This window comes from Neolamprologus brichardi, unplaced genomic scaffold, assembly GCF_056152115.1.
Source record: "Neolamprologus brichardi isolate AB-2024 unplaced genomic scaffold, ASM5615211v1 NODE_ptg000031l+_length_7269946_cov_1, whole genome shotgun sequence".
Classification (NCBI taxonomy): domain Eukaryota; kingdom Metazoa; phylum Chordata; class Actinopteri; order Cichliformes; family Cichlidae; genus Neolamprologus; species Neolamprologus brichardi.
Window position 1 is genome coordinate 4,558,761 of NW_028270136.1, and position 26,007 is coordinate 4,584,767.

The 26,007-nt window shown below is 41.0% G+C and overlaps 2 protein-coding genes across 5 annotated transcripts in view; one reads left to right on the plus strand and one right to left on the minus strand.

The window, feature by feature from the left end:
• On the plus strand, positions 1-15,433 carry prpsap2 (phosphoribosyl pyrophosphate synthetase-associated protein 2). Its single transcript, XM_006805104.3, has 11 exons — positions 1-118; positions 2,373-2,533; positions 3,615-3,667; positions 10,751-10,817; positions 10,906-11,078; positions 11,183-11,298; positions 12,123-12,178; positions 12,356-12,504; positions 12,584-12,654; positions 15,007-15,153; positions 15,221-15,433. The coding sequence occupies exons 2-11, from the start codon at positions 2,451-2,453 to the stop codon at positions 15,377-15,379; spliced, it is 1,074 nt and encodes a 357-aa protein (XP_006805167.1). The 5' UTR covers positions 1-118; positions 2,373-2,450; the 3' UTR covers positions 15,380-15,433.
• A 3,977-nt stretch (positions 15,434-19,410) lies between these two features.
• The window catches only part of LOC102793894 (neurabin-2-like), a 38,122-nt gene continuing 31,525 nt past the window's right edge, over positions 19,411-26,007 (minus strand). For all 4 annotated transcript variants that reach the window (XM_087837203.1, XM_087837200.1, XM_087837202.1 and 1 more), the window contains one exon: positions 19,411-25,687. In XM_087837203.1, coding sequence (XP_087693329.1) covers positions 25,634-25,687 — 54 coding nt within the window. In that variant the 3' untranslated portion in view covers positions 19,411-25,633. The remainder of the gene's footprint in view (positions 25,688-26,007) is intronic.

The following is a 26,007-nucleotide window of genomic DNA, read 5'->3' on the forward strand; positions in this document are numbered from 1 at the left end:
AAAACCTCACCTCACAGTCTGTTCGAGTCAGGGGAACAGGTTGGAAAGAGCCCGACGGAGGCTCGTACAATCAAATACTGTTGGTTGCAGGTTGTAACCGGATCTAACACGCAAGCTGGTGAGGAGTCGTGTTAGTTTTGCTTCATTTATTGGATTTTTTTAAAAAAAAAAAATGGTTGTGTTTTCTGCCTACCGTACAGACAGGCTTGCTTTCCGACGCATGAAGAATCAACTCGCGCATTCACGAGCTTTGGCTTGCCAAGATTATGTGTTGAGCTATCGCGTTAGTACTTATGGTAACACAGGCTAGCCTAAAGCTATATCATGATGTTACAGCTATACTTTTTGGTGGTAGCTGGGGTTGAATGGGCTATTATTCCTCTACTTTCTTGTGTATAATAGTCATGGCAGACACAGTTTCACCACGCAGCTTGACTTCTTAACGTATTCATTCCCGAATAACAAATGGCATCATGCACTGTGAAATCCGACTAGCTTAGCAACACGAGGAAGCTAATGTCGTGACTGTTTGTACTGTTTATACCACCTATTACATGCTATAGAGGTACCTTATTAAACGTCGTGCACATCTCAAAACAGTGTTTTGTATTTAAATAAATAGTTAATAGAGTGGTCGCATACATTTGGGTTTGTATTGACACTTCATTGTTTCCCAGTCTCTTTGCTTTCTCTATTGTTCTACAGTTTTAATATGCATGCACAAGCAGACCTATTTAAAAGCCTTTCCTGCTGCATATACTCCAAACTATAACATTTTTAGTTTCTAATACATATGCAAATCCTTTTATTCAGCAAGACAGACGTGTAAGGCACTGTGAAGAGAAGTATGATTTTTGAAGCTAAAAGTGGCATTTCAGTAGATGTTGTTGTGTTTAAAAAAAAAAAAAAAAGATAAGGAGCCCCCCCATAATAAAAGCTTATTGCCTTTTTGTTTAATTCTTACCTTAAAAAGAAAATATATTTATCATATTTTAACTTAAACAAAGACAAGCAAATAAACTGAACAACAAACCACCTGTCCCAGTCCCACACGTGGTAATCTGATACTCAAATTTTATCATTAAATGTTACTTTGTCACATAATGTTAGTCTTCTAGACTTTGTACATTTAGATGTTTGGTGTATTTTTATTGAAATGGTTTAACTTGGCGGGAGTTGCATATATTTGGATCATAGTTGTTATAAAACATGGATGCAACTTCTGTGATGTCAGCCATCGGTTTCTGAAGTCCTGTTCTTGAGATGCGTGTTGGTTGTAAAACAAAAACAAACAAAACCAAGCAGACGGCATGGATGAAAGCACTTGCTCATTGGCTAATGATTCGGAGCGGCCGTGGTTTGGGGGGTAGATCGTTGTCTACCAGTCGCTACCAAGTCTGGATGTCAAAATATTCTTGGGCAAGATAATGAACCCCGAGTTGCTCCCAGTGCAACTACTGGAGTGTGAGTATGTGTGCACATACGGCCGGCTGTGACTGGTTCAGATTCCCCCCCAGCCTGCTTCTGCCAGAGGTTTCTTCCTGTTAAAAGGGAGTTTTTCCTTCCCACTGTCGCCAAAGTGCTTGCTCATAGGGGGTCATATGATTGTTGGGGTTTTTCTCTAAATGTATTCTTGTAGGGTCTACCTTACAATATAAAACACCTTGAGGCGACTGTTGTTGTGACTTGGCGCTCTATAAATAAATTGAATTGCACATGTGAGACGGGCATAGAAAAAGGACCTTTGTGTGACTGGGTAAACGGGGCTTGCATTGCGAAGCTGTGGTGTCTGCTTTCTGCAGGATCACATGATTCTTTGTGAGAGCCGATGTTGTTTTAACAAATATGCATTTTATTGATGATATTGTGGAAAAAAGGATTCTACCATGAATCCTACAGTGCTGTCGCTCAGTGGTGGAGGCTGCTGTTACCAGAAACATTAGTTTGCAGAGTGAGTTTCAAACTTCAGTAATTGTGAGAGTGGTGATTGCTGTGCATTGAAACTAAGCACTGTTCCCGATCATTTAAAAAGAGGGAAGTCTGGCAGTGACCACTAAACCATTTAGAAGAAAGATGGTTCCTGGTCTTGACATCAGTAAAACGACAAAGTTGGTTTTAGTTTTAAATCTAGGATTTATTCCATTATTTTTTCTGTCTATTTTTTATTTTCCTTCCAGATTTCATAAAAAGTTTACATGTTAAGCTTGTAATCAATGTTATAAACTGAGGTGTTAAATGATGTTGCAGTCATTAAGTTTACAGGTGGCATTCTGACTGTACGTCTTTAAGGACTAAACCAAATCTGTTTCCTGTTTCCATTTTTTGGAGGACCTTTTTTTAAAGGAAGTAACCGCCCTCCTCTTTTGTTACAGGAAGGGCTCAGTGCAGCGTGGGTGCCCAGGGATCCACTGCCTGAGTGTGGGGAGAGCAGCGGCCGAGACCCCAGAGACATGAACCACACCAAGGGTGGCCTGGTCATCTTCACCGCCAACTCGCACCCCTCGAGCCGTGAGCTGGGCAAGAGGATTGCAGAGTAAGTTCTTAGACATGCACTCAGACACACAAAGCAAGACGGGTTATTTTAGAGTCAAAGCCCATACACGTCCTCCAGGAGAATCTCGTCTCCTTTCTTTTGTCTCATATGGTAAAAAAGGGACTCCTGAATGTACTGCACATGTGTCAAGAAGACACGTTTTGCTCTTGCTTCCTCAAAGCTAGCAAAATGTAATCACTCAACAACAGTAACGGTTTAACAACGACAGTTTCCTGCAGCTTGGTGTCAGATTATGCATGCCCCTCTCAGTGTGTGTTTAAACTGTGGAAATGATCAATGTCGATGCATAAGGTTTCTTTCTGTAACTCAGGTTCTTTATGAGCTTCATGTTCACATCTTCTAGTCTACATAAATTGTGTTACCCCAGAGTGCCAAAAATCATTCTGTATTTGACTGAAAATAAAGGATTATTAAGGATGACCTTATGTTCCCAGTTCTGGAGATTCACCTGGAACTTTAAATGCTTCTTCTGTGTTTATTAATACCTTGAGCCTACATACGCCGTCCTTATGTGCTGTCTTTTCTGTTTTTAGCCACCTACCCAAAACAACAGGACGATTGTCCCGCCCACCTTCCCTGTCACCAGCTCATCAAATGCGTTTAACTCCCATCTTTGCACAAGCCTTTAAAAAGGAACCGTTTTCTAATTAAAGGGAGATAAAAGACTCAAAAGACAGCTGTCTGCAGAGCTAAACTAATAATGGGTAAAGTGTGTGTAGCCTCATTTTAACAGAACACGTGTGGTTGCTTTGTTAGTGTTTCATCATGTTCTGTGTAAACTGAAAATTCCTACAGTCCAAACGTACTTTAAAGTGTCCAAACCTGGACTGCACAAGGACATTTGAGTCTGTGTTTATAGAACAAACAGTGTTTGGCTGCTTTAGTGGACACTAAATACCTCACTGTGCACCAGCATGTAAACACTGCTTCTTATTGCATTCCCAAATGAATATTTTTTAAATGTTATACATATATTTGGTTGTGGGTTGTTTTTTAAAAATTCCTTTTTTTGTTTCAGGTTTAAACTTGATTACTGTTGTTTTGTCATTTTCTTTCTCAGGCGTTTAGGGGTGGAGCTTGGCAAGGTGCAGGTGTACCAGGAAGCTAACAGAGGTAAGCTCATATAATAATACACGCTGCAAGATTCTTTAAAAACAATCATTTAGTGTCTTCCTAGTTTAACCCTTTAAAACCGGTCAGAGCAGCACGCTCTGTTTTGCATAACTATTTTTAAATCCCTGTAGCTCTGCAACCACGTGAGCTAGCGCAATAATGTTTTTTGCATATGAAACCGGAGGAGTTGTACTTACATCTTATGCCATCAGCTTGTCCTCGGTCACAGTTTCCTTCCACATATAGCTTTGCAAAAACTGCATAAAAAGCACTTGCAGCAACAAAAACATAATATTCCAGAAACACGCTTTGCTGATCCGATCAGCTGTTTGTAACACTTCCTACATTGGAATAGACGTCAGCGCGAACTATCGCATGTCCGCCATGACCTGCCTGAAACCGGAAGTGACGTCATTTTCGCGGAAATGTAGTTTTTTTACCATCAGGGCCTCATGAGCCTATACTGGTGTTTTTAAAAGTTATGTTTGACTTTATGACTTTCTGTGTCGTTTCTGGGATGCTTAGGACTCATATTGCACTGCTGGAAATAGTTTATTTTGATGCAGATGCTGCTTTTTTGCAAATTTGCATTATAATATTTATTTTTGTTTTTCCTGCAGTATATAAAAATTGGTGTATTTCAAAAATAAAACTATGAAGACACTCAAAATAAATTTCCTGTGGTGGGAAACTATTTTGTGCAACTTTTTTGTATTTACAGTTTTGAGGGATAAGCCTCTTAAATTTCTCTAACTAGAAATATATGTTAAAAAAACAAAAACGATTTTCAATTTTTTTGTAGTTTATTGCCCTTTTTTGCAATTTATGTAATTACTATGCACTTAATGCAGACATATTATTAAAATTTAGGCTGTAATGGTTGTATTGATGTATATCAACTTGAAATGCTCCCAAAAATGGCTCCACAGCATGTAAACATATAATATAAGCTCTGGCGAACTTGGTTCTATGGTCGGTCTTAAAGGGTTAAAGCTGCAGCAGCTAGAAAAGCTTAAATGAAAATATTCTATTTGGAAATCGCTCTGTGAGTAATGAATGCTGAGAACGAGGCTCCAGTGAAAACCAGAGTACAAGGCGATACTTGGAGTTATAGAAGAGTTGTAAACGCATCATCTGCATAAGAAACAATATTATATGTAGTTCACTGTTTTGTCAATTAACAACAATTATATCTGCAACTGTTTTGGAAAAAAATTCATTCTCTGGGCTTTTGACAATTAGATGAGCAGGTAAAAATGGGCGGTGGACATTGATGTGATGGACAACAATAACCTAAATAAAACTACATGGCAGAGTAATAAGTGCTGGGGAATGCTGTTAGTTGCAGCTGTAATTCCAGATACATGAAGCTCACAGCCTTTTGGTGCCGTCTGAACTAAAGTGGACGAGATCGTGTAAAGTGCAAACTGAAAACTGATTTCTAGTTTTACTGTGTTTGTCATCAGGTTACTTTAACTTGAAAGTTAAAGCTTCATGTTCTTTGAATTCTTTCAAGTCTGTTGTAAAGTGTGTGATATGTAAACATTTTTATTAGTATTATTCAATCCTTCTCACCCACCCAAGAGTTAGTACTGCCATCCTATATTTAATCTCAAACGTTTAGAAACAAAGTCTTTGATTTTTGTACAAAAACTTCCTTTAATCAGCTGCAAGTCACACATTTAGGTTTCTTGAAAAAAAACATTTTTCCCCTTAAAAAGTGACAAATCTCTATGGAACATATTATATAAGTGTTTCTGCTTGTATTTGTGGAGTTTTCTCCTTGTACATTTAATAAAATGCTTCAAAAGTGTAGGTTTAAACTTATCGTTGAGCATGCGAGAGCGTTTAAAGCAGAAACTGAAACTCCTTGTTCCCCTTTCATGACACCAGTGCTAGACACAAGGTCACCGTTTCAACTGAGTCTGTTCCTGTTGCAAATGAATTTCCTGTTAGAAGATCACAACCGTCCACTGGTCCATGACTGTGCTGATTTTTAAGTTTCTAAGCAGTAGAACGCGAAGCATTTCACATTATTCACCACTGGTTTCTCTCATTACTGGTGTTTGGGAATGGGTTTGACAGGGTTCGTACGGGTGCTGGAAATCCTTGAAAATGCATAATTGAATGTTCAAGGATTTGAAAAGTTGTTGAATTTCAGATGTGGTGCTTAAAAGTGCTTGAAAGTGTAATTGTATTTATTCACCACAAATATCTGATTGAATAGTTTTCTTATCAGAGAAATAAAAGGAGTCACAAAAAGCAAAATTTCCCCACCTGGCTGCCTTGTGTCTCTTTCAACGTGTGACCCCGCCCCTCCCTCGGACAGTCGGGGATGAGTGCGCTAACATACCTGTAGGTCGCTGTTTTAATGAGTGTTTGATGGAAAACGACAGTCGCATGATAGGTGAGTCCTAGTAAATAATTTTCCAGTACGTGTACGTTACACACGCTATTTTTAAAAATTATGATTATTATTTTGCTAACTATCAAACTCGCTGGAGAAATGATTGAAATGCACTGAGTGTGATGCAGTATGGCAGCGCTTAGCTAACATTACTTAACATTAGCCCGATGCATAACTAGCTAACTTAAGGCTTTCTGATTAACCCTCTGGGGTCTCCATTTCAGCTTGGGTCAACGTGCGGACTTCAAACTATAGAGATACTAGTTTTTAAATTGTGTTGATAGGCCACGTAAAACCGATGTTTGTTTGTTTTTTCTGAATCAAACAGCGGCGTTTACTCCGGGAAGAAACGGTAAAAACTGCGTTTTCTAAGGAGAGCGCTAGCAAACACGCTTTGCTTGTGAGTGAAAAAAGAAAAAACACTCCTTCCCTATTGGTGGAAAAATGTACCATGTCGACCAATCAAAAAATGATATGGCATCTGGTTGTTTGGGAAGAGGCGGAAGTTTTAGGAGTGACCGGCGAGAGAGAGAGAGAGAGTTTTGATACTGAGAGATTTGTGACGTTTGCCGTGTTTGGAGTCTCAAGTTAGTGTGTTGTCTTGTGTAGTTAGTGTGTAGTCGTTGTTTTGTTTTGTGCGTCAGTTCTACTAGTGATCGTCACAGTTGCTGCCTTAAAGCCACCAAAGGCAGGTTGCAGTGTAAACGCTGAGTGACACAGCTGCTGTCAGACCTGCAGGTTTGTCCCTGTGCTGTTCTCCTCTGTGTCAGAGTGACACAAACTATTTTTTGGAGTTGCATAAATAATTTGTGTTCCTTCTTCTTTGATGCAGAACAGCTGATTGTACCATATAACTTTGTTGTTTGCAAAACTTGTGCATATTTTTTAAAAATGTAAAATTTCTATTTGCATTTTAAGTTATGAAAAAGATTCCTTAAAATGTTTGTGGTTTTTACAGTCAAAAATATCACTTTCTACTCATGTTTTAAGCACAATATTTACAGTTTGTCAAAATGAGTAAATAACAAATTGGCAAGATAAACAGTTTTTAAATGTGAAATATAGAGAACAAATCAAAAGTAGTCAGAAACAGCCAGTTAAACCCTGGACACCAGAGGGTTAGAGGCTAAAAGCAAAGCTGTCACCAAGTACTGTTTATATTTGTGTGTATTGCTGCAGCTTTTTAAAGTATTAACTTGGTGCCTTTGTGTGAAATAATGGTAATATGAGGGATCCATATGGTCACAAAGAATAGCCTCTTGTTTCTGTGCTACCAAAGTTCCCCGGCGTTCATTCAAAATGTGTTTGACGAAGCTTCTGACCTTCAATTAACTGACTGAGCTTCAACTTAAAAAGCACAAACTGCCAGGTGTGTATAAAATGGTTATAACTGCACCTGGAATAAAGGTTAATATGGTGCCTGCATGTTTAAACATCTTAAGGCCCTTTTGAAGCAGTCTGTTATATTGTTAAGGCAATGTTAATGCTGTATATTATATTGTAGCAGTAAAATAATTTGTTCAATTCCACAACTTTAAAGGTGATCGTTTAGGACTTCAGCAATAACACAGGCAGTAATGTAGTTATCAATAAAACAGCTTTATTGGGAATTAAGTTAAAAAACAAACATGTGTCTCCTATTTCTTGTCACACAGAAAAGAAGCATCAATATCTGATGAGAAGACTTATTTATTTCTTTTTTGTTTTTAAACAGGAGAATCTGACAAGTTGATTTGTTCACATCTTAATTTTTAAGTGAAATGTGCATTTTGAGTTTATACATGATGTGTATAAGGCGACTGTTTCCTTTTGCAGCCAGGTCAGCACATATACCAAAATAATAATATAAAAGAAAAGCTTTATGTTTTTACGTCCTCAGAGGGAACAAAACCGTGACAAACAAAATAAAGTGTTTCTCAGAATCTGCGTTGCTTCATGGCGTCAGATCGTCTCGTTAGTGAGCGTGGCCAGCAGCACATGTTCATATGAATCGCCGTCAGCCTTGTACCTGTATCACTGTACTCTGGTTTGGAAATATTAGGTGTTACTGTTGGTCCCCCAACAGGCATATTCCTGGTGACACTGTTGTAACGTTGTAATGCTATTTTCCAAAATGGGAAAATGCATCTAGAGTCCCAGTGTTTTCCCTTTGTAAACCATTGTTTCCAGTAAACAGTTTCTCCCAACACAGACAGAAGGGTTGAACCATAGTGAGGAATACGGCTGTTTAAAACATCCTGTGCACCTCCCTCCATAAATACATGGCGTTGAATTTATGGAGGGAGATAAATTGCATATCTGAGGGCTGTACTGTTGCCATTGCTGCTGTCAGTGACCTGCACCTGTGCTGCTGCTGCACAACATGCTGAGTAGTGATGCAGCTAAACCCCTTTACAAGCTTTTTTTAGTCCAGCATTAGGATATAATTGCAAATAACAATCTGTAGCTACTTTACTGTGTTAGTTTCTTCTAATAATAAATAACTGTGCATCATGGGCTTATTAAAAATGCAACTTCCATAACCTTAAATTTCCATATTTACTCAACTTACACTGATATATGGATCTAATGTTGAAACACGCTGCATTTTATTACCTCTTTTGTGACACATGACGACACCTGATTGTGTCATTGACACCTGTGTGTTTAACTTAAAACACAAAGTACAAACATTAAGATGGACTGCTACACATTAAAATGACACATTATACGTAACAAATGAAGAAAACATGAGTAGTTGCAGACAGACTTAAAATATTGTAGCTTGTTCCATTTATACACAGCAAAGTATTTCAGCTAATATTAAAACGTCTGACACTGTGGTAACAGTAACGGCTGGAGATCTAACGGTTTAATGGTTGAACATGTCCGGAGGGTTGTGTTACTTAGTGTGTAGTAGGATATGTGTGACTCAGGTTGCTGCTCCTACAACGTTAACAAGCAAAGCTTTGAAATGAGCAGTTGTATGTGATTGTAGCAATGCTTAACCACACTCTTCGTGGTTCGGTGTAACATTTCTATGACCAGCTTTTTGTTTGTGTTCTCGTTAGAATCTTTTTCTTACTTTTAGATCAGTCGACTATAGGGCTGCTCAATTAATCGAATTTTAATCTCGATTACGATCTGGGCTTTCAACATCATTAAAAATGACTGAGCCGATTATTAGCCCCTCCCTCGTGCTTTACTCTCGCGCTGCTCCGTGTGGCGAATCGAGCGCACCTCTCTGCATTTCGAACACGTGTCACAACAATTAAGAGCAGCGGTCTCCAACCTTTTTTGCTCCACGGACCAGTTTATGCCCGACAATATTTTCACGGACCGGCCTTTAAGGTGTCGCGGATAAATACAACAAAATAAAACTAGTACCGGTACCAAAAAAAAGAAGATTTATTCATAACACACGTGAAAAGACCCAGGAAAACCGAGTTAACGATAAAAACGATAACAAAATAATGCTGAAAACTGATAAAAACTGAAAACTATACATTTCACACCTGAGCCTCAACTCTCGCGGCCCGGTACCAAACGACTCACGGACCGGTACCGGTCCGAGGCCCGGGGGTTGGGGACCGCTGATTAAGAGGACCCGAGGGAAGCTCGGAAAGCTCAGCAGAAGTTATTTGGAGAGCAGAGTGACTGCTGTTGGTTGAAAAGAGGTAAAAAAACTTGAGTGGTGTGGAAACATTATGGGTTCAGAGTCAGACGTGGATCAAGTAGACACAGTGTGTAAACTTTGCTACAGTGTCGTAGCTGCACCACAGAGCAACACTGCAAAGTTCACTAAACATAGATGTTTACATTTTTCATTTATTTTTATATTGCAAACATTTGCACTGTTATCAGTATTTGCACTATTTTATATTATTTTATGACAATCTTTAAAGTCATTATTCAACATTGTTATTGTTAAATAAATATCGTCAAATAATCGAGATCTCAGTGAAAATAATTGTGATGATCATTTTTGCCATAATCGAGCAGCCCTAGTTGACTACTCTTACTTTTCCTTCTCCTTAAAACGACCGATCGGCTGGTCATCAGGAGCAGACAGCCTGTATATAAAACGTGGACGTAGCTCTCAAGTGTGTTAAACCTGCTTTTTTCCCCTGATGGTCAGCAGCGGGTCGACTGCTCTGCTTAAATGTGGTTGTATAAGAATCTAAAGGAAAGTAAAACGTCCTTCATGCCTCGTGATCGCTGCTGGTTTGAAGAGGAAGTTGCTGCTTCAGTGGTTTTATTTCATTGTTTTTGAATAGCTGCTGCTTGGAGCTGTTGACACACAATTGTGGAAGAAGTTAAAATATTTAGTGCGGCTGGGAAATGGAGAGAAAATCCTGGTTTTCGTAGCAGTAGAGGTGGTAGGATGGAAATTCCTCACCATGATTTGTTTGATTTGTGAGCAGCTCAGCTTGTTTGAGTAACCAAACTCTGTAAAAACACGGCGTTTGTCTCTTTGTTTGCTGGGCATTTGGCTCAGCTTAAAAGTGTTTTGTTTTCTCATCTGTTTTTCCCGGGAAGCACATTTTTGGAATGCTAGTGTCTACGATTCAGGACAGTGAGGGTGGAGGTGGTGATGAAGCTGACAGGCTGCTGTAGGCTTTGTTAGGGGGCGTGTACCGGCGAGGCTCAGCGCATCTCTGCTCTTTCCTTCTCACATCCGCTTTTTGTTTCCATAGAAACGCGGGTACAGATCCAAGAGTCGGTGCGAGGCAAAGATGTGTTTGTCATCCAAACGATGTCAAAGTAAGAGAGAAGACAAATATTTGTTTGGACGTTTCCCCAGAAACGTGTCCCTCACGTGTAATCGTCTGCTCGTCTCTCTGTGCTTCAGGGACGTGAACACCACCATAATGGAGATGCTGATCATGGTGTACGCATGCAGGACGTCCTGCGCCAAAAGCATCACGGGCGTTCTCCCCTACTTCCCCTACAGCAAGCAGTGTAAGATGAGGAAGAGGGGCTCCATCGTGTCCAAGCTTGTTGCATCAATGATGTGTAAAGCTGGTGAGTTTGTCCCTTTAAAGCACTGAAGAAGAAGACAGGACACTATCCAACGTCACATATCGAAGTGTTACATGTTACGAGCTGACGTGACCGTGTTTGTGTAGGCCTCACCCACCTGATCACCATGGACCTCCATCAGAAAGAGATCCAAGGCTTCTTCAACATCCCAGTGGACAATTTGAGAGCCTCCCCGTTTCTGCTGCAATATATCCAGGAAGAGGTCATTTCTAAAAACACATGTGACACACACACACCTCATTTCTATTATTTTTATTCTTTCTAGTCTTAACTTTAACAAATTTGATACTTTTTTGATACTTTTCTACATTAGTTCATCGTCTTGTGTCATTTTAGCTCCTCTCCCTTTAAGCTTACTTCTGATTGGCTGACTTGGGTGGGAGCAGGTGGGAGGGGCTTCTGTGCCCGAGATGGCCATGTGTTCCTTACTAATTTCATTCGTAAACAAAAGCCAGTCTGAAGGGATCTGCTGTAATTTCCTGACATCGTTTTTTGACACTTGCACCACATTTAGCACGAGCATCCACAGTTACAGTGTTTATATTAGCGAGGCTGTTCTGCTGACGTTAGCGGCTCTGCCTGCTATTACATACAACATTCAGTTTAGTGAATGGGAACAAGGTCCAAAGCTACCGGGGTCAGTGTAATAATGCAGAGCACCATCACACCTGGAAGAACATCACTTCTGCTGGAAGCAGCACATGGACAAAGGTCACTTTATACAAAAAAGAAACTTGTTTTGAACTTTCTTTAAACAGACCAGTTTGTCCATTTTTATACTGGGATTATTATTTAGGATGAAATTTAAATGTAGGAATCTGTAACCTGCAGTACACACCTGCTAAACTCTCTATCCAGGCATCCCTGCTGACACCTGGATATTAATATTTATTGGAATGAATTCCCCTTCAACACGTAGAGAAACAAAGAAGCTTGACAGTCTTGCTTGTTGAGTTCTGATTGGATAAGCTATTGTGTGCTTAACCGTATGTAACTGACCTCAGTTCTGTGTCTCCTCCCCCTCAGATCCCCGACTACCGAAACGCTGTGATTGTTGCCAAGTCGCCAGCTTCTGCCAAAAGGTGGGCTCATCTCCTCTCGTCTGTATTCACAAAGTCACCTTTACCTGTGTTAACAAGCTGATGAGGCCAGCGTGTTGCCTCTTTTTGTAGCTTTTATGTTTGTCACAGTGTGGACGTGAGTTCAGGCTGGTTTCTGTGTATCTGTGTATAAGTTACGAAGCGCTGCTGACTTTGCAGGGCTCAGTCGTTCGCCGAGCGGCTGCGTCTGGGTATCGCAGTGATCCACGGAGAAGCTCAGGACGCCGAATCAGACCAAGTAGACGGCCGACATTCCCCACCCACCGTCAAGACCACCGGAGCCATTCACCCCAGCATGGAGATACCATGTAATGCACACTTGCAGAGAACTCGTCACACACAGGACTTTGTGCACCCGTATGAATCACTGTCTGTGCTCCTTTCCAGTGTTGATCCCTAAAGAGAAGCCCCCCATCACTGTGGTGGGAGACGTCGGAGGACGCATCGCCATCATAGTGGTGAGAGATGACGCACAGTTTCTGAATTTTGGGATGTCGATGAAGACAATATGTCAAATCTACCCACTTGAAAATGCGTGTGAGTGAAAGTGTCTGCAGGAAACTGGGTCAGCGGTAACTGCAGCCATGATGAGTTCACAGTGAAAGTTAATGGTTTGCTGATGTAGCTGTGAGCTCCCTGCAATTAATTAACCGTCTAACAAAAAAAAGCCCCAAACGAACACGAACACGATCAGCATGAACTGCTGTGAGGAAAAGTCGTGTTCCTTTAATCCACCCTGTCACTCGCTGAATCCTTTCTGAGGTGAAGCAGCATTAGATGTAAGCACAGCGTCACCATTAGCAGTAACGTCGTCTCGTTTTCACAAAGACAGAGGAAACTGTGAGAAAGCGAGTCCAGCCAATCAGGAGTCGTCTCTGTAGTGCAGTAGTTAGTATGAAAACGCAGTCAAACACACCTGAATGGGGACTTTGCCCTAAACTAAAGTTTAACAGCATGTTGATCTCTGTCACACATTATACAGCCTCATTAATCTGTTTACTCGTACCAGTCCCAGCACTCAACAAATACCCTGATAACTGCTGCTATGAACACAGTTAGAGTAAAGTTACCTGCATTTTATGTATATGTGTATTTTAAACTGTCATGGATCAGTGCCTCAGCACACGATGCTGACCTCGTGTGACTGTTGGTTAGATCTCTCGAGGTGGGACGGCCTCCATGTTTCCCTCACAATATATTTCTATTAATGATTCTTGGAGTGCCAGCTCACTCACTCACTCGCTCACTCACTCGCTCACTCACTCGCTCACTCGCTCACTCACTCGCTCACTCGCTCACTCACTCACTCACAGGCAGTGTTGCCAAATTAGCGACTTTGTCGCTATATTTAGCGAGTTTTCAGACCCCTTAGCGACTTTTTTTCTAAAAAGCGACTAGCGACAAATCTGGCGACTTTTTCTGGTGTTATTGGAGACTTATTTATGACGACTTTTTGACGTGAAAACGCGTATCGCTCTTACTCTCAACAAGCAGCGGTGCTGCCATGGGCACCTCACCGTGCCAAAGCGCTCACGGGTGGAGGATAGTCCTCCCCCAGCTGCTATCAGGGCAGGAGACGTTTACACCTGTGCGTCCAAACGGCAAATGAATCGCGCATGAGCGAAGCCGCTGCTCCCACACTGACTGTAACGCAGTCAGTTCTTCTTTTACTGTTATGCTGTTTTGTGGATCAGGTTTAAAACTACTTATAAACACACACACACGAAGTAACTCCACCAGAGTGCCTATTTCGGGTCACTTTTGCCGGTCCAAGCCCGGATAAAGGAGCAGGGTTGGAATTGTGACATTAAAAAAAACAATAATTGCTAAAATAAATTTAATTTGTAGTTTAAATAAACTCTAAATGCATTTAGGACGTTTTTTGCTCACTTTATGTCTCTTCCACGATGTTATTTCTCTCTCCAACAACTTAGGTTACAATTACATTAGCATGACCAATTATGCAAATTAGGTGATGACGTCATTTGGCGACTTCTAGCGACTTTTAGGACAGCCAATAGCGATTTTCCTTACTGAGGAGTTGGCAACACTGCTCACAGGTCTTTCATACAAACATGAAGTTGAACTCAGTCACTGCTAATCTGCAGAAATTGGCCTAAAGACTAGCAGGACAAAGAGGAGACGGCTGCACAGCTGTTACAGTAACATATTTAGTAACATTAAATCTTCTGATTTTGCTCATTATTGTCCTGTCGAACTCAACTGTCTGGATGTGGGTCGACTCTTTCACTCAGTCAGAAAAGGAGGAATGTTATTGAGTAATGTGGAAAATGATCCCACTCCTCTGAGCCCTGAACGACCAGGTTTGAAACCTTGGTGTCAGTACAGACCATTAGAACAGCTTCTGGGTGTTTTCCAAAGATGAGCCTCAGTAAGCTGCATAGTCGCTAACTTCCGACGCAAACTCGGACATTTTGTTCTATAAGCAGGTCTGAAGTACGAGAGAAACAAGCTCTACCTGCAGCAGGCGTCCACGGTGGAAAACGCTCAGTCTGAGAGTTTGATTCTTTTGTCATATCTCAGTAAACTGCAGCTCTGGATGGTGAGAGTGCAAATCAGTTGATTCTAAAACTGATCATTAATTGGAGCACTAGAAGATTTACTGAATGAAAGTTTCCGGAACAAATGACCAACGATGTTAACATAGAAATAAAAGTTCAACATCCATATGGGAAGAACTGAGAGAGGGTGAGCTAGGCAAAATGACTGAGCCGGATCAGGAACAGCGAAAGAAGGTTGGGTGGGGCAGACTGTCCACAGCATTTAAAACCGTGCCCGTTTGTCCCCAGGATGACATCATCGATGATGTGGACAGCTTCGTGGCCGCAGCGGAGACGCTGAAGGAAAGAGGCGCCTACAAGATTTTTGTCATGGCGACGCACGGCCTCCTCTCCTCAGACGCCCCCAGGTTCATAGAGGAGTCGGCAATCGATGAGGTGAGTTGTCCTTCTTAGGCTTCCGTCGGCGCCGCCGCCGCCTCCTCACGTCTGCCGTCGTCTCCAGGTGGTGGTGACCAACACGATTCCCCACGAGCTCCAGAAGCTCCAGTGTCCAAAGATCAAGACGGTGGACATCAGCATGATCCTGTCAGAGGCCATCCGCCGCATCCACAACGGAGAGTCCATGTCCTACCTGTTCCGCAACATCGGAGTGGACGACTGAATAACCTGTGTCTCACACACGCACACACGCACACACACGCACGCACACACACGCACGCACACACACACACACGCACACACACACGCACGCACACACACACACACACACGCACACACACACACCATTTGCCTTCTCAATCCTCTCCTGATGATGAATGATGATCAGCACGCTGCAGTGCTGCCTCTATCATAACACACGAACATGAATGCTCACCTGTCCTTTGATTGCAGCTGAAGGATGTGGTGATGAACACACACTCTCATGCATACGTATCTAAGCACACCTGGTTTTGTTCTTAGCTTTGACCAAACACACACACACTCTGATTAGTGTCCCCAGTGGATATTATGGGATTACTGCCGAGCTCTCCAGTGGCTGCGCTCCACACTCCTCACTACTTTTTGTCTTGTGTCTTTTCCCCATAGAAATGATGTCGAGGTTCAATCAGCTCACGTTAGTACTCGTTAGCACTGAATGTGTCTGATGTTATTAGTAAAGGAGATTGTACTGATGACGTCAGTGCCTTCCACAGGACACAACACAGGCCTTCGCTGCTCTTTTACACCTCGCCCTCGTTAGCAACTCTGGAATATACGGCTTCACATGTTGTGCATGTTCAAATCCAAATGTGTGTTTGATTATTTCTGTGGTGTCTGAATGTGCAACTAACACGGCTCATTGCGACTCGTCCCAGCAGCCATACGTCTGAGTGGACGCCATGTTCAGATGTTAATCTGGTGTCAAATCTACTAAATGCTAATGTTGATCTGCGTTTAACAGGAAGTCTTTGGATCTTGATAATTGGATGTTCCATTTAATGACAGTATAAATGTGCCATCATCTCAATACTTAGTGTTGAATATTTGTTCGTGTCACAAATAAACGGCTCCGGATGATTCAAAACTGACGCTCCAGTTCCAGATTTAAAGTCAGTCTCTGGTTAGAAGTTTGAGGTTGTTCTTAATAAACTGGAAATCTTCCATTGTTAGATCCCTGTGAAGGAGACTGAAGAAGTTTGTTTCAACACTTTGTCCAAGTTTAAATAAAACTTCAAACTGTGGCTAAAACAGGAAAAATACATTTTTCTGACTAGCAAAACTTGACTGAAGCGGGTCTTTGTCACTTTATCAGATGCTCCCAAAATGTTTTGTATTTATTTTCTGGATTTAATATGAATAAAGAAAACCTATGAAAGGAAAATGTCTTCTGCTGTGGTGGTTTGTAGCTTCATAACTGGGACCGTGTTTGCTTGAAAGCATGAAATGCTATTTCCATATTAACCTCGTAGGACCTGGCGTCCACATATGTGTCACATTTTGGGACGTCAAGACCAAAATACGTAATTTTTCTCTACAAGGGCCTGATATCCACCTACCAGGACATTATGCTGCCACTGGTCTACCAAAATTTGAAACAAATGTCCTCATATGTGGATCTGATTTTTCTCAAAAACAAAAATTAGGTTTAAAAAAAATTGTTTTTATATTCTTTTGGGCCCAATCAACCCAAATAGCAAAGAAAAATTAAAAATGCTGCCATGAAAGAGTTCGGGTCTTAGGAGGTTAATGTAGTAATATTACACATAATATCATTACTGTTTTATCTAAGTGGACTGGATGAGTCCAGACATATTGTTGAAATATCTGTTTAATGTAACTACAATCATATACTGTAGTTAAAGGATGGAGTATTGATGATGTCACCCATCGGTTTGTACGATACTGCGAACTTTAAGTAGACATACAGATACTAGTGTTAAAAATAGTCCAGTAAAAGCTGAAGCACTGATTCAACCTCTTAAGTGATAAAGTAGTACTCTTTGGAGGACGTCTCTACCAGCTATTTCTGTCCAAAGCTAGCTGAACCTTGTGCTATTTTATGTAATAATAAAGTAATATTAGTAGATTTAATTCTAATAAAGGTACTTTGAATGAGTTAAGTCGAACATGAGCAGAAAAATGGAAAATCGCTCTGCTGTCTGGCGCCTACATCGCAGACGTGACTTTGCCTTTGAACAGGAAATAAAGGGAAGAGGTCAAAGTGGATCCAGCAGGTGGGAACCCTAAAATCAGTAGATTTTCTTAATGTGCAAGCTGTGATCAGCTGATTTGAGCTACTACTGCTCTGAGGGTCACTGCTCTGTGGATTTACACAACTGAAATGAACAAGATGTCAGCAGATGTTTCCATGCTCTACACAATGTTTATGCCGTCTTTATATTAGACAGATTAACGTTGGTCAGTATCATCAGCTTAACTTCACTTACACTTGATGTAACCTCACTCTGACCATGAAACCACTGTGCACCAGTCTTTAAATCCATCAGTACACCAAAGTAACCTCTATCCTGCACTAACCTGCAGAGGACTTTCATGTAACCTTTAAATAGTTAGTCTACAGTTTGATTTGCTCCAGTTTGAGAATATGTCACATGTTCAGACCCAATATCTGATTTAAAAACATGAGGACTTACATGTAAGCTTTAAATTTCCACTGAACAGTCCTTAAATCTAACCTCTTTCTTTCTCCATCTCTGAGCGAAGTTAGCTCTCCTTTTCTCTCCTTCTGAAATAGAGTAGCTGCACCTTTAGCTAGCATCACACTGTGACAAACTGCACACAAACTGTGTGTTTGGTGATGTTTGTTGTGCTGATAGAAACGTTGCATTTGAATTGACCTGATACTCATAAACATCACTCCCTTTATGATCGCTCCTCTTTTGTAGCGCTAGCTACACTGATGAGTAACTGCAGGGTTAGTTAGGGCTCATCCAAGACGCTTCTTCATGAGGAAGTCACACTGCTTGCAACCATCCAATAGGCCTCTCCTGCTTCGTCTACTTTGCTTGGGAACCATAATTTTACATCATAAAAACCACATTGTATTAAACTAGATGTAAAATTAGCGACTGAAAGTTTTTAGGAAAGTGTTTACTAAGGTGATTAAAAACAAAATACTCGCGATCATTTTCTCCACAGACTTCTAAACAACTGTATGCGATTCTGCAACTATTCTGCTGGCCATTAGCAAAAGTGCCTTGTTACGACTGTGATCGTAATCATATGTAAATTTGAGTGTCCAGGTGCTCCTCCGGGATTGGTGCGTCCAGGGTGGATGGCTCGCACTGATTGGCTGAGGACCGGGAGGCAGCGGATAAGAAGAGACCGCCGGGGACTGCCACTTAATTCATCCTCGGCCCAACCCAACCGGCAGTCCGTTCACTGTGTCACTATGTTAATTAATGTAAGAGCATGTAGGGGTGGACCGCCTTTTTGTTTGATCAGTTTTCTCCTGTTTTTGTTAGGCAGAGGAAAGTGATTGTCGTTTGGTTTAGTGCTTTTGAGTAGGTAAGTTGTGTTTATTCCTGAGATAGGTTATCTTTTGTTTGTTGTTTTGGCCTTGGGTTCACCCTGAAGTTATGATATGCTCCCTTCCTTGGTTTAACTGCACTTATTGTAAATAAATCACTGTCACAAAATATTAACTGTGTGACGTGCTGCTTGGGGTTGGACGGGGATGGATCACCCTTTATGTTGTGGTCTGGCCGCGCCTAGACGGGCCATAACAGCCTGTTTAAGGGGTTTCAACATGTTGGCTTCACTTTTCAGACTCTGAGGTAAAACAGCTTTATCGAAGCAGGGGGTGAATGTAGGTATTGAGGTAATTCTCAGTATTTCTTCCATCATACTGCATACAGCTGCTGCTAAATGGAAGGTGCATCCAGAGCATCAAATCCCCCTTGAAGCCTGAGGCCATTGTGTTGCCCTTCTTCTTCCTCCAGTACTCTGAGAGAACAGTTAGCTAGAGGTTGGGGAAGTCCATCCATCCATCCATTGCTTCTGCTTATCCTTTTCAGGGGCGCTGGAGCCCATCCCAGCTGTCATAGGGCGATAGGCGTGGTACACCCCGGAAAGGTCGCCAGTCTGTCGCAGGGCGGTTGGGGAAGTAAGATCTGTAAATCAATGCACACTTCAAACATATGTGAACAGTGAAATATGAAGTGAAATAAAATGTCGCCATGTTTTTTTGTCATATTTTATCTTTATTAACGCTGACAGACAGGTATCGGTTCAGACAAACATGGTGGCATCAACTGAAAACAGAACCAGGCAGAGAAGGAAATCTGTTTCAGACCCGAGACGCACTCCGAGGTCAGATTGTCCCGCTCTCATCATTTGGCACCGCATGACTGTTAGTCTTTCAAACCACATGACTTCACTGTCTAATTTCAAGCCAAGGACTAATAGTTTTGTAAAGAAAAGGACAGAATTGCTCCAAAGTGCGGTAAATTTTGGCGATGCATGAAAATAGAAAAAACAAAGAAACGAAAAACAAATTGCAAGGATTCTCATAGTGCTTTTGTTTCTTGTAATTTCACCCCACCCCACCACCATTTTTCTTCCAGTTTCTTAAAAGTTGCGGTGTGACATGCGTGATGTGAGCACAAGATTGCATCTGCTCTACATAGCAAGCATCTGTTCTTCTAGTTCTATAGAGTCTGGGTGTAAAGTGTTTAAAGATTGGCTACCAGTGGTTACAGCACAGAACATGCCAGCGTGTAGTTTTTAAGCTTTTCACCTTGAACATCAAAAACGGTCATTATGCAAACACAATCAGAAGCAACTTGACTTTGGGTCCTAGCATTTCAGTGCAATTTGGACTGAGGCTCATCAACCAAGGCGATCTGAAGGCAGAGATAACAGGAAGTACATGTGCAAACATCCATCCATCCAGTATAACTTATCAAGGTCTGAACTGCAGGGTCAGCAGTTCAAGCAGAAGTACCTAGACCTCCATCTCTCAACCATCTCCATCTTTTCAGGAGGGTCACTGAGGTGTTCCAATGGCAGCCAAGAGACGCAATCTCTCCAGTTCATCCAGAGTCTCCTCCCAGTAGAATATGCCTTAAACACCTCACCTTAGAGGCATCTAGGCCGACACCCCAACCACCTCAACTGGCTCCTTTCGATGTCAGGATCTATTTCGAGTGTGTCATCTTATCTGTAAGAGGAGACCAGACGCCCATCGGAGGAAGCTGATGCTTGTATCCACTATCTCAATCTTTAGGTTGCTGCCCACAGCTTGAGGTCACAGGTGATGAGGATAGATAGATCCAACCAGTAAATTGACAACTTTGCTCCACGCTCAGCTTTCTCTTCACAGCAATAACCTGGTACTACATCTGCATTACTGCAGACCCTTCACCAATCAATCTGTTAATCTCTGGCTCCACTTCTCCAGTCTTGAACAAGAACCGGTGGTACCCAAGGCAGGACCTCAACCCCAATCAGGGGCAGTTCTCATCTTCACAGAAAAGCACAACATTGTAAGCTAGAGGTTAACCACTTGACAAAGCCTAAAAGGACCACATCACTTGTGAATTCCCAACGCCACCAAACCAAAACGGCCTTTAGCTACATCTAGAATATGTTGTCCATAAAGGATATGAACAGATGGAGAGGCTAACTGTCTGACTTTCGCAAACAGATCTAATTTTGACTAACCTGAGACACTTGTGAATGACCTATTAAGCAGTTTCTGTGTACTGGCTACTTAAGACTGATTATAACCTCCCCCAACAACAACAATCAGTCATGACTCCTTGAAATGTACAAAGTGATTAGACAAGAACCGCAATCCTTTACCTACAAGCAAGGCACTGAACCCTCTCACTTCAGAGGCCGCCTGTTGACGAAAATGGTTTTGAAGGTCATTCCCCGAAATATGAACTGGGGGCAAATGATGGGTTTATTATCAAAAATCAATCTGTAACAGGTCTTACATGGCGTAGTGCTACAATCAGTCAGTCTACCAATATGGCAGTTTGTCTGTAATCACTGGTATTATCTTTAAACTGAAGAGGACAAGCTAATTTTGTTTTTTCCAACGTAGACACAGCGGATGGGGCGGGATGGGTAACAAACGACAGTCAGCTACAGTTAGCAAACATCGGAAGGCTTTTTAGAGGCAAAAGCAGCAGGTTAACTTATAGGTCATAAAAAGGCAAGCTGATCACTTCCTGTGTTTAGACATTAAAACCCAAAGTGACCAGGGTTCGATTTGGTGATGCAACAGCTTCTGTACAGCTCACACCGTTTCAACACCGAGATGAAACTGTAATAAAAAATACTTAAGAAATAAAAATACTCAAGTGAGTTGCTTATGGCTGATTTTCATTCCTTTAAAACAAAAAATGCTCTTTCACCTTTGTTTCCATCTATTAAGACAACACTTTAAAACATACTGCAGGTTTGGAACAAATACTTGGTGTCTTTTTAGAAAAAGAAGAATTCTTACATGAAAATAATCATACATTGTGATTTTGGAGTTGCTCCATGTTCATCAGCCAAACAGTACAAACACAAAAGATTATTTTCTGGTGGTTGAATGTCCTCATATTCCTGTTTGTTTCCACGTCCCCCGACAGTTCTCAAACAGAAAAGTGCAAAAAGACTTTCTGCCCCCATGTCTCTCTAGATATCTGTTAATGCACAAATACTGTAGGTCAAAGGTGAAGCACAGATTCAGATCAGTTTCAGCTCCAACAGAGTGGGTGTGAAGAACAAAGCCAGGCTGAGGCTGAAGGCAGGGGCAGATTGGTCTTAGCAAAACAAGCTTTTTTTTTTTCTTCTTTTAAAGCAAATACCTCAGGAAAACATGCTTCTACCTAGCAAGCTTGGAAATGCAACTTTTCATTTTCAAGCAGATAGCAGCTTTATCTAAATAGTCGTGATTTGTCAAAATTATTTTGGGTTTCAAAGAAACGACGATACGTTTTCAATGTAGCCATGCTATAAGCTTTGTGATGCTATACTCAGGCACAGCAGTGCTTCGAAATGCTAACACTGGCATACGAACGTGATCGCAGGCCCAGCAGGGCAATGTTGAGCAGGCTTACCGTGTTCGTGAAATCCATTCAACACGTTAGCATGCTAACATTAGTGGATTTTAGAACCTTAATATTTGATGAATTAACATTTATAACCGGCTGTTGGTGCAAAAGGGAAACTCGGTATGCTTCCTCTGGGCACTATGAACATCAGTACAATGGGTTTGAAGATAATGAGAGCAAAGTTACGATGCAAATGGTACCATTCTCAGAACCAGGGTGCTAGTGTGGCTAAGGTTTGGGAAAAAGCTGTAGAGATTGGTTTTAACTTGTCAACCTCAAAACTGCTCCATTCATTATGAGTTAAGCTTAAGTAGCCTAATTAGATCTCGGGATTGTACTCCACTTGTGGTTTTTTCAAGTAATGTGACCTAATCAGAGCTTGCCAGCAAGCTCTACTGTCTTTACTGTCTCTACTATCTTGATTAACACAGGAGCTCATAACAACAGCTACCACGGGGAATGACAGCAGCAAAATACATAATCTACCAGTTCAGAATTTCGTTTCACATGTAAAGGCCATCTTTCAGAGCACCATTTTGCCATTCACATGAATACAAGTTTCATATTTGAAACGGTCCACATTATAATTTTCACATTATTTTTTATAAAATATAGAGCGTACAGTAACCACAGTGTCACAGGTTCAATCCTTATCTAATTAGTCTATTCTCAGCAAATCAACCTTTTGATTCTGCTAATCTTAAAAAAGGTTGCAACTCATTGCATTGATCTGACCAAAGAGGAGTTTGGGGAAAAGAAAAAAATCATATTCAGGTAGATGGAGTTGACACATTGGTTACTGAATTCCTGAAGAAACACCTGACCTTTAATGGCTATAATAACACTTTTAAATTCAACCAGTTCAACTACGTCAGGCATGTATCGCTAACTTAAATTCATTTTCTAAAGGTATAATACTGGCACTGGGACCCTCTACTTTTCTCCTAATGTAAGATATGTGGAGTGTGTTTACATGCACACAGTTTTCTGAATAACCCCGATGCTCATATCCATGTGACGGTCTTGTTACACAAACACTTCAGTGGCTACACTATCCTGTTATGCTAGCAGGCTTCACTAGCTAGTGAGGTGCTACTAGCTAATGAGAATTGATAAATACTGATACAAATATCAATATAAAACAGAACTGGCAAAGACTCTGGCATCCTTGTTAGTTCTAGTTTGTGATTTTGGGAAGTTAAATTAACATATTGACAGCTAACAGCTACTACTGTCAGTCGACACTTATAGCCTAACAAGCTAACCGACAGCCAAATGACATTAGCCAAAACAGAACCACAGAGAAATGTCACTAATGTAGAACTAGTGACATTTGACTAGTCAGTATGTAATGTTCAAACGAAAGAAACTATTAAACTATTACAATAACACTTACAGAAACAGGTAACTTTTAGCTGGTAAAGTTTAAGATTTTATGGGTTTTTTTATGTTCAAAAAAATAAACTATAATATTTGAGTGTCCAGTGTTTCACTATACTCCGTTTATATAATGTTAGTCAATTTATGATCTGGAAATTTAAGTCAGCCAGTAAAGAAAAACAAAAACTGGGGGATCAATTTAAATTTTTTCAGTAGTAGTTTCCACTTTTTATACTTGCTAGTTTTGGAAGAGAATTCGTGTGATAGCTCTGGGGAAAAAAAACTGAAGTTAAATTCAAAGTTGGTTTTTTAGGGAGCCTTGGTGCATGCTCAATCATCCAGGTAAGTAAATCCCAAAAGGCTGATTCTGTTCACCTGTTTTTAGGGACAAAAAAAAAGGCCATAGTAGTCTTCTATACTAATAAAATAATAATAATTAAAATGAAAATTACATTTCATACGAGTCTTTAGTTAGGTATATAATTGCTTGGAAAAATTTTACTGCGCAATATAGGAACATTATTATTGATGGGGGATATTAGTGGCAGTAATAATAGTAAACTCCAATCTAAAAGTTAGTAATAATTGGACCTGCTATAACAATATATCCAGTATATTGTTATAGGATTTTAAATGAGCAAATTCTCTCATCTTAGTGCTGTTTTCCACTTTGGATTTGACCTCAATTGCTAATTCAGTGAATCATTTCCTATCTGTAGTCATTCTCTGCTTCCATGACATGTTTGGATAGATTTTTTTAATATTTTATGTATATGGTAGTAGCTAAGAGTGCGAGCTAAAAGGATATTCTAAAACGAGAAAGTAAGCCTTCCTACACGTGAGAATATAGTGCACGGCTGACCTGAAAGCAGGTTTGTGTGCATGTAAACCCACAGATTATATAGTAAACACCAACAGATATACACAATTAGAAGTTCTACAAGCACAAATTAGACTATTCACACCCTGTTTGCCATTGATGCTGAGAGAAAAGAGATGAAACAGACTGAGGACTACTGAACCATTCCCGCCACAGTAAGGCGTCACCGCCTCACTCTTAGATTCCAGATCCATCTAATTGCTTAAGCCACTTTAACACTTTTAAATAAATGTATAGAATATATACAAACATTACGTAGTTCAGACCTGAAACGCACACTTCTTTACTAATACCACCGTTTGCAGAGAGTTAGGTCAGGAAAAAAGAAAGCAAAAAGCTGGGCTTTGACAGTTTTGAAACACGGAGGCTATCTTGCTCCATAGTTTTTATTACTTCGCTAATGGGCGGTAAGGTGGCCATCAGAGTTTTGTCGAGTCTTACTACCGAGGTTCCACTTCTTGAAAGGTGTCGTGTCTCTAAAAATAAGGTCACCGCTTCTCCTGGTAGTTTCAGATGAAAACGAGCATCGCCACGGGCAGAGAACACGCTCGTCCTCTTCTCTTAAGGGATGGTTCGACAATCGCGTAGTTCAAAGGTCGTATAACAGCAATCCTTTTGTCCCTTTTGCTCTGCTTCATTCCCTCTGTCGCTCTATAAAGCACTTTGTGACGAGCCTGGTTATTAAAAGCGCCTTTTGTTTTTAATAAATCGCAATTATTCACAGAACCTGGGTAAGATGCTGCTAAAGAGAGGAGAAAACACATCGTCTACAAACTGAGTTGCTGAATATGGTTTCCGGGTTGAATGCCAAGCCAGTTGCCAGGAAGACACATAAGGAGGATTCTGGATATGACAGAAGGTGCATTCTGGGATTTGTTGTTGACTGACGGAGCACTAAGCCGCTGGCAGATGTCACATGAGAGGCTGAGTCTTTCCTTCTCCACGGTCCTCTCTTCTACTTGCTGGGATTTTTCCCTCCTCTGCTACCTGTCCGTTGCAGTGAATGGTTGATTGGAATAAATTACAGCCCCCCTGCGGTAGGATGACGGGGGGGGGCTCCTCCTCCTTCAGTCACAGACAGGAGGCGGGAAGTAGCAGCAGTCTAGGAGGGTTGGGGGGTCTTCAAGGCATCCACTTTGGTCTCCAAGTCTGTAATCTGTGGAAAACATAGCGGATGATAACTTTAAGAAATATAATGTTAAACCTTTTATGAAAAGTGTTAAAGAAACACTTAATTGAAGCAACCTGTGGGACAATAATCTGTAGATTGATCATTTCCATCCCTTGTTCCTAACACATTACCCTCTGTAGCAGCATAGACTCAGGCTACGTCCACACGTACTCGGGTATTTTTGAAAACGCAGATTTTTCTATGCGTTTGCACCTTTTGTCCACACGTAAACGGCGTTTTCGGTCACTGAAAACAGAGATTTTTAAAAACTCCGGCCAGGGTGGATATTTTCTAAAACTCCGTTT

Bases quoted from the DNA above. Each gene is read 5' to 3' on its own strand.
- prpsap2 (XM_006805104.3), top strand. From the start codon at position 2,451: ATGAACCACACCAAGGGTGGCCTGGTCATCTTCACCGCCAACTCGCAC. The intron at 2,534-3,614 runs GTAAGTTCTTAG...TTTCTTTCTCAG, and splicing joins CTGGGCAAGAGGATTGCAGA to GCGTTTAGGGGTGGAGCTTG. The intron at 11,079-11,182 runs GTGAGTTTGTCC...GTGTTTGTGTAG, and splicing joins ATCAATGATGTGTAAAGCTG to GCCTCACCCACCTGATCACC.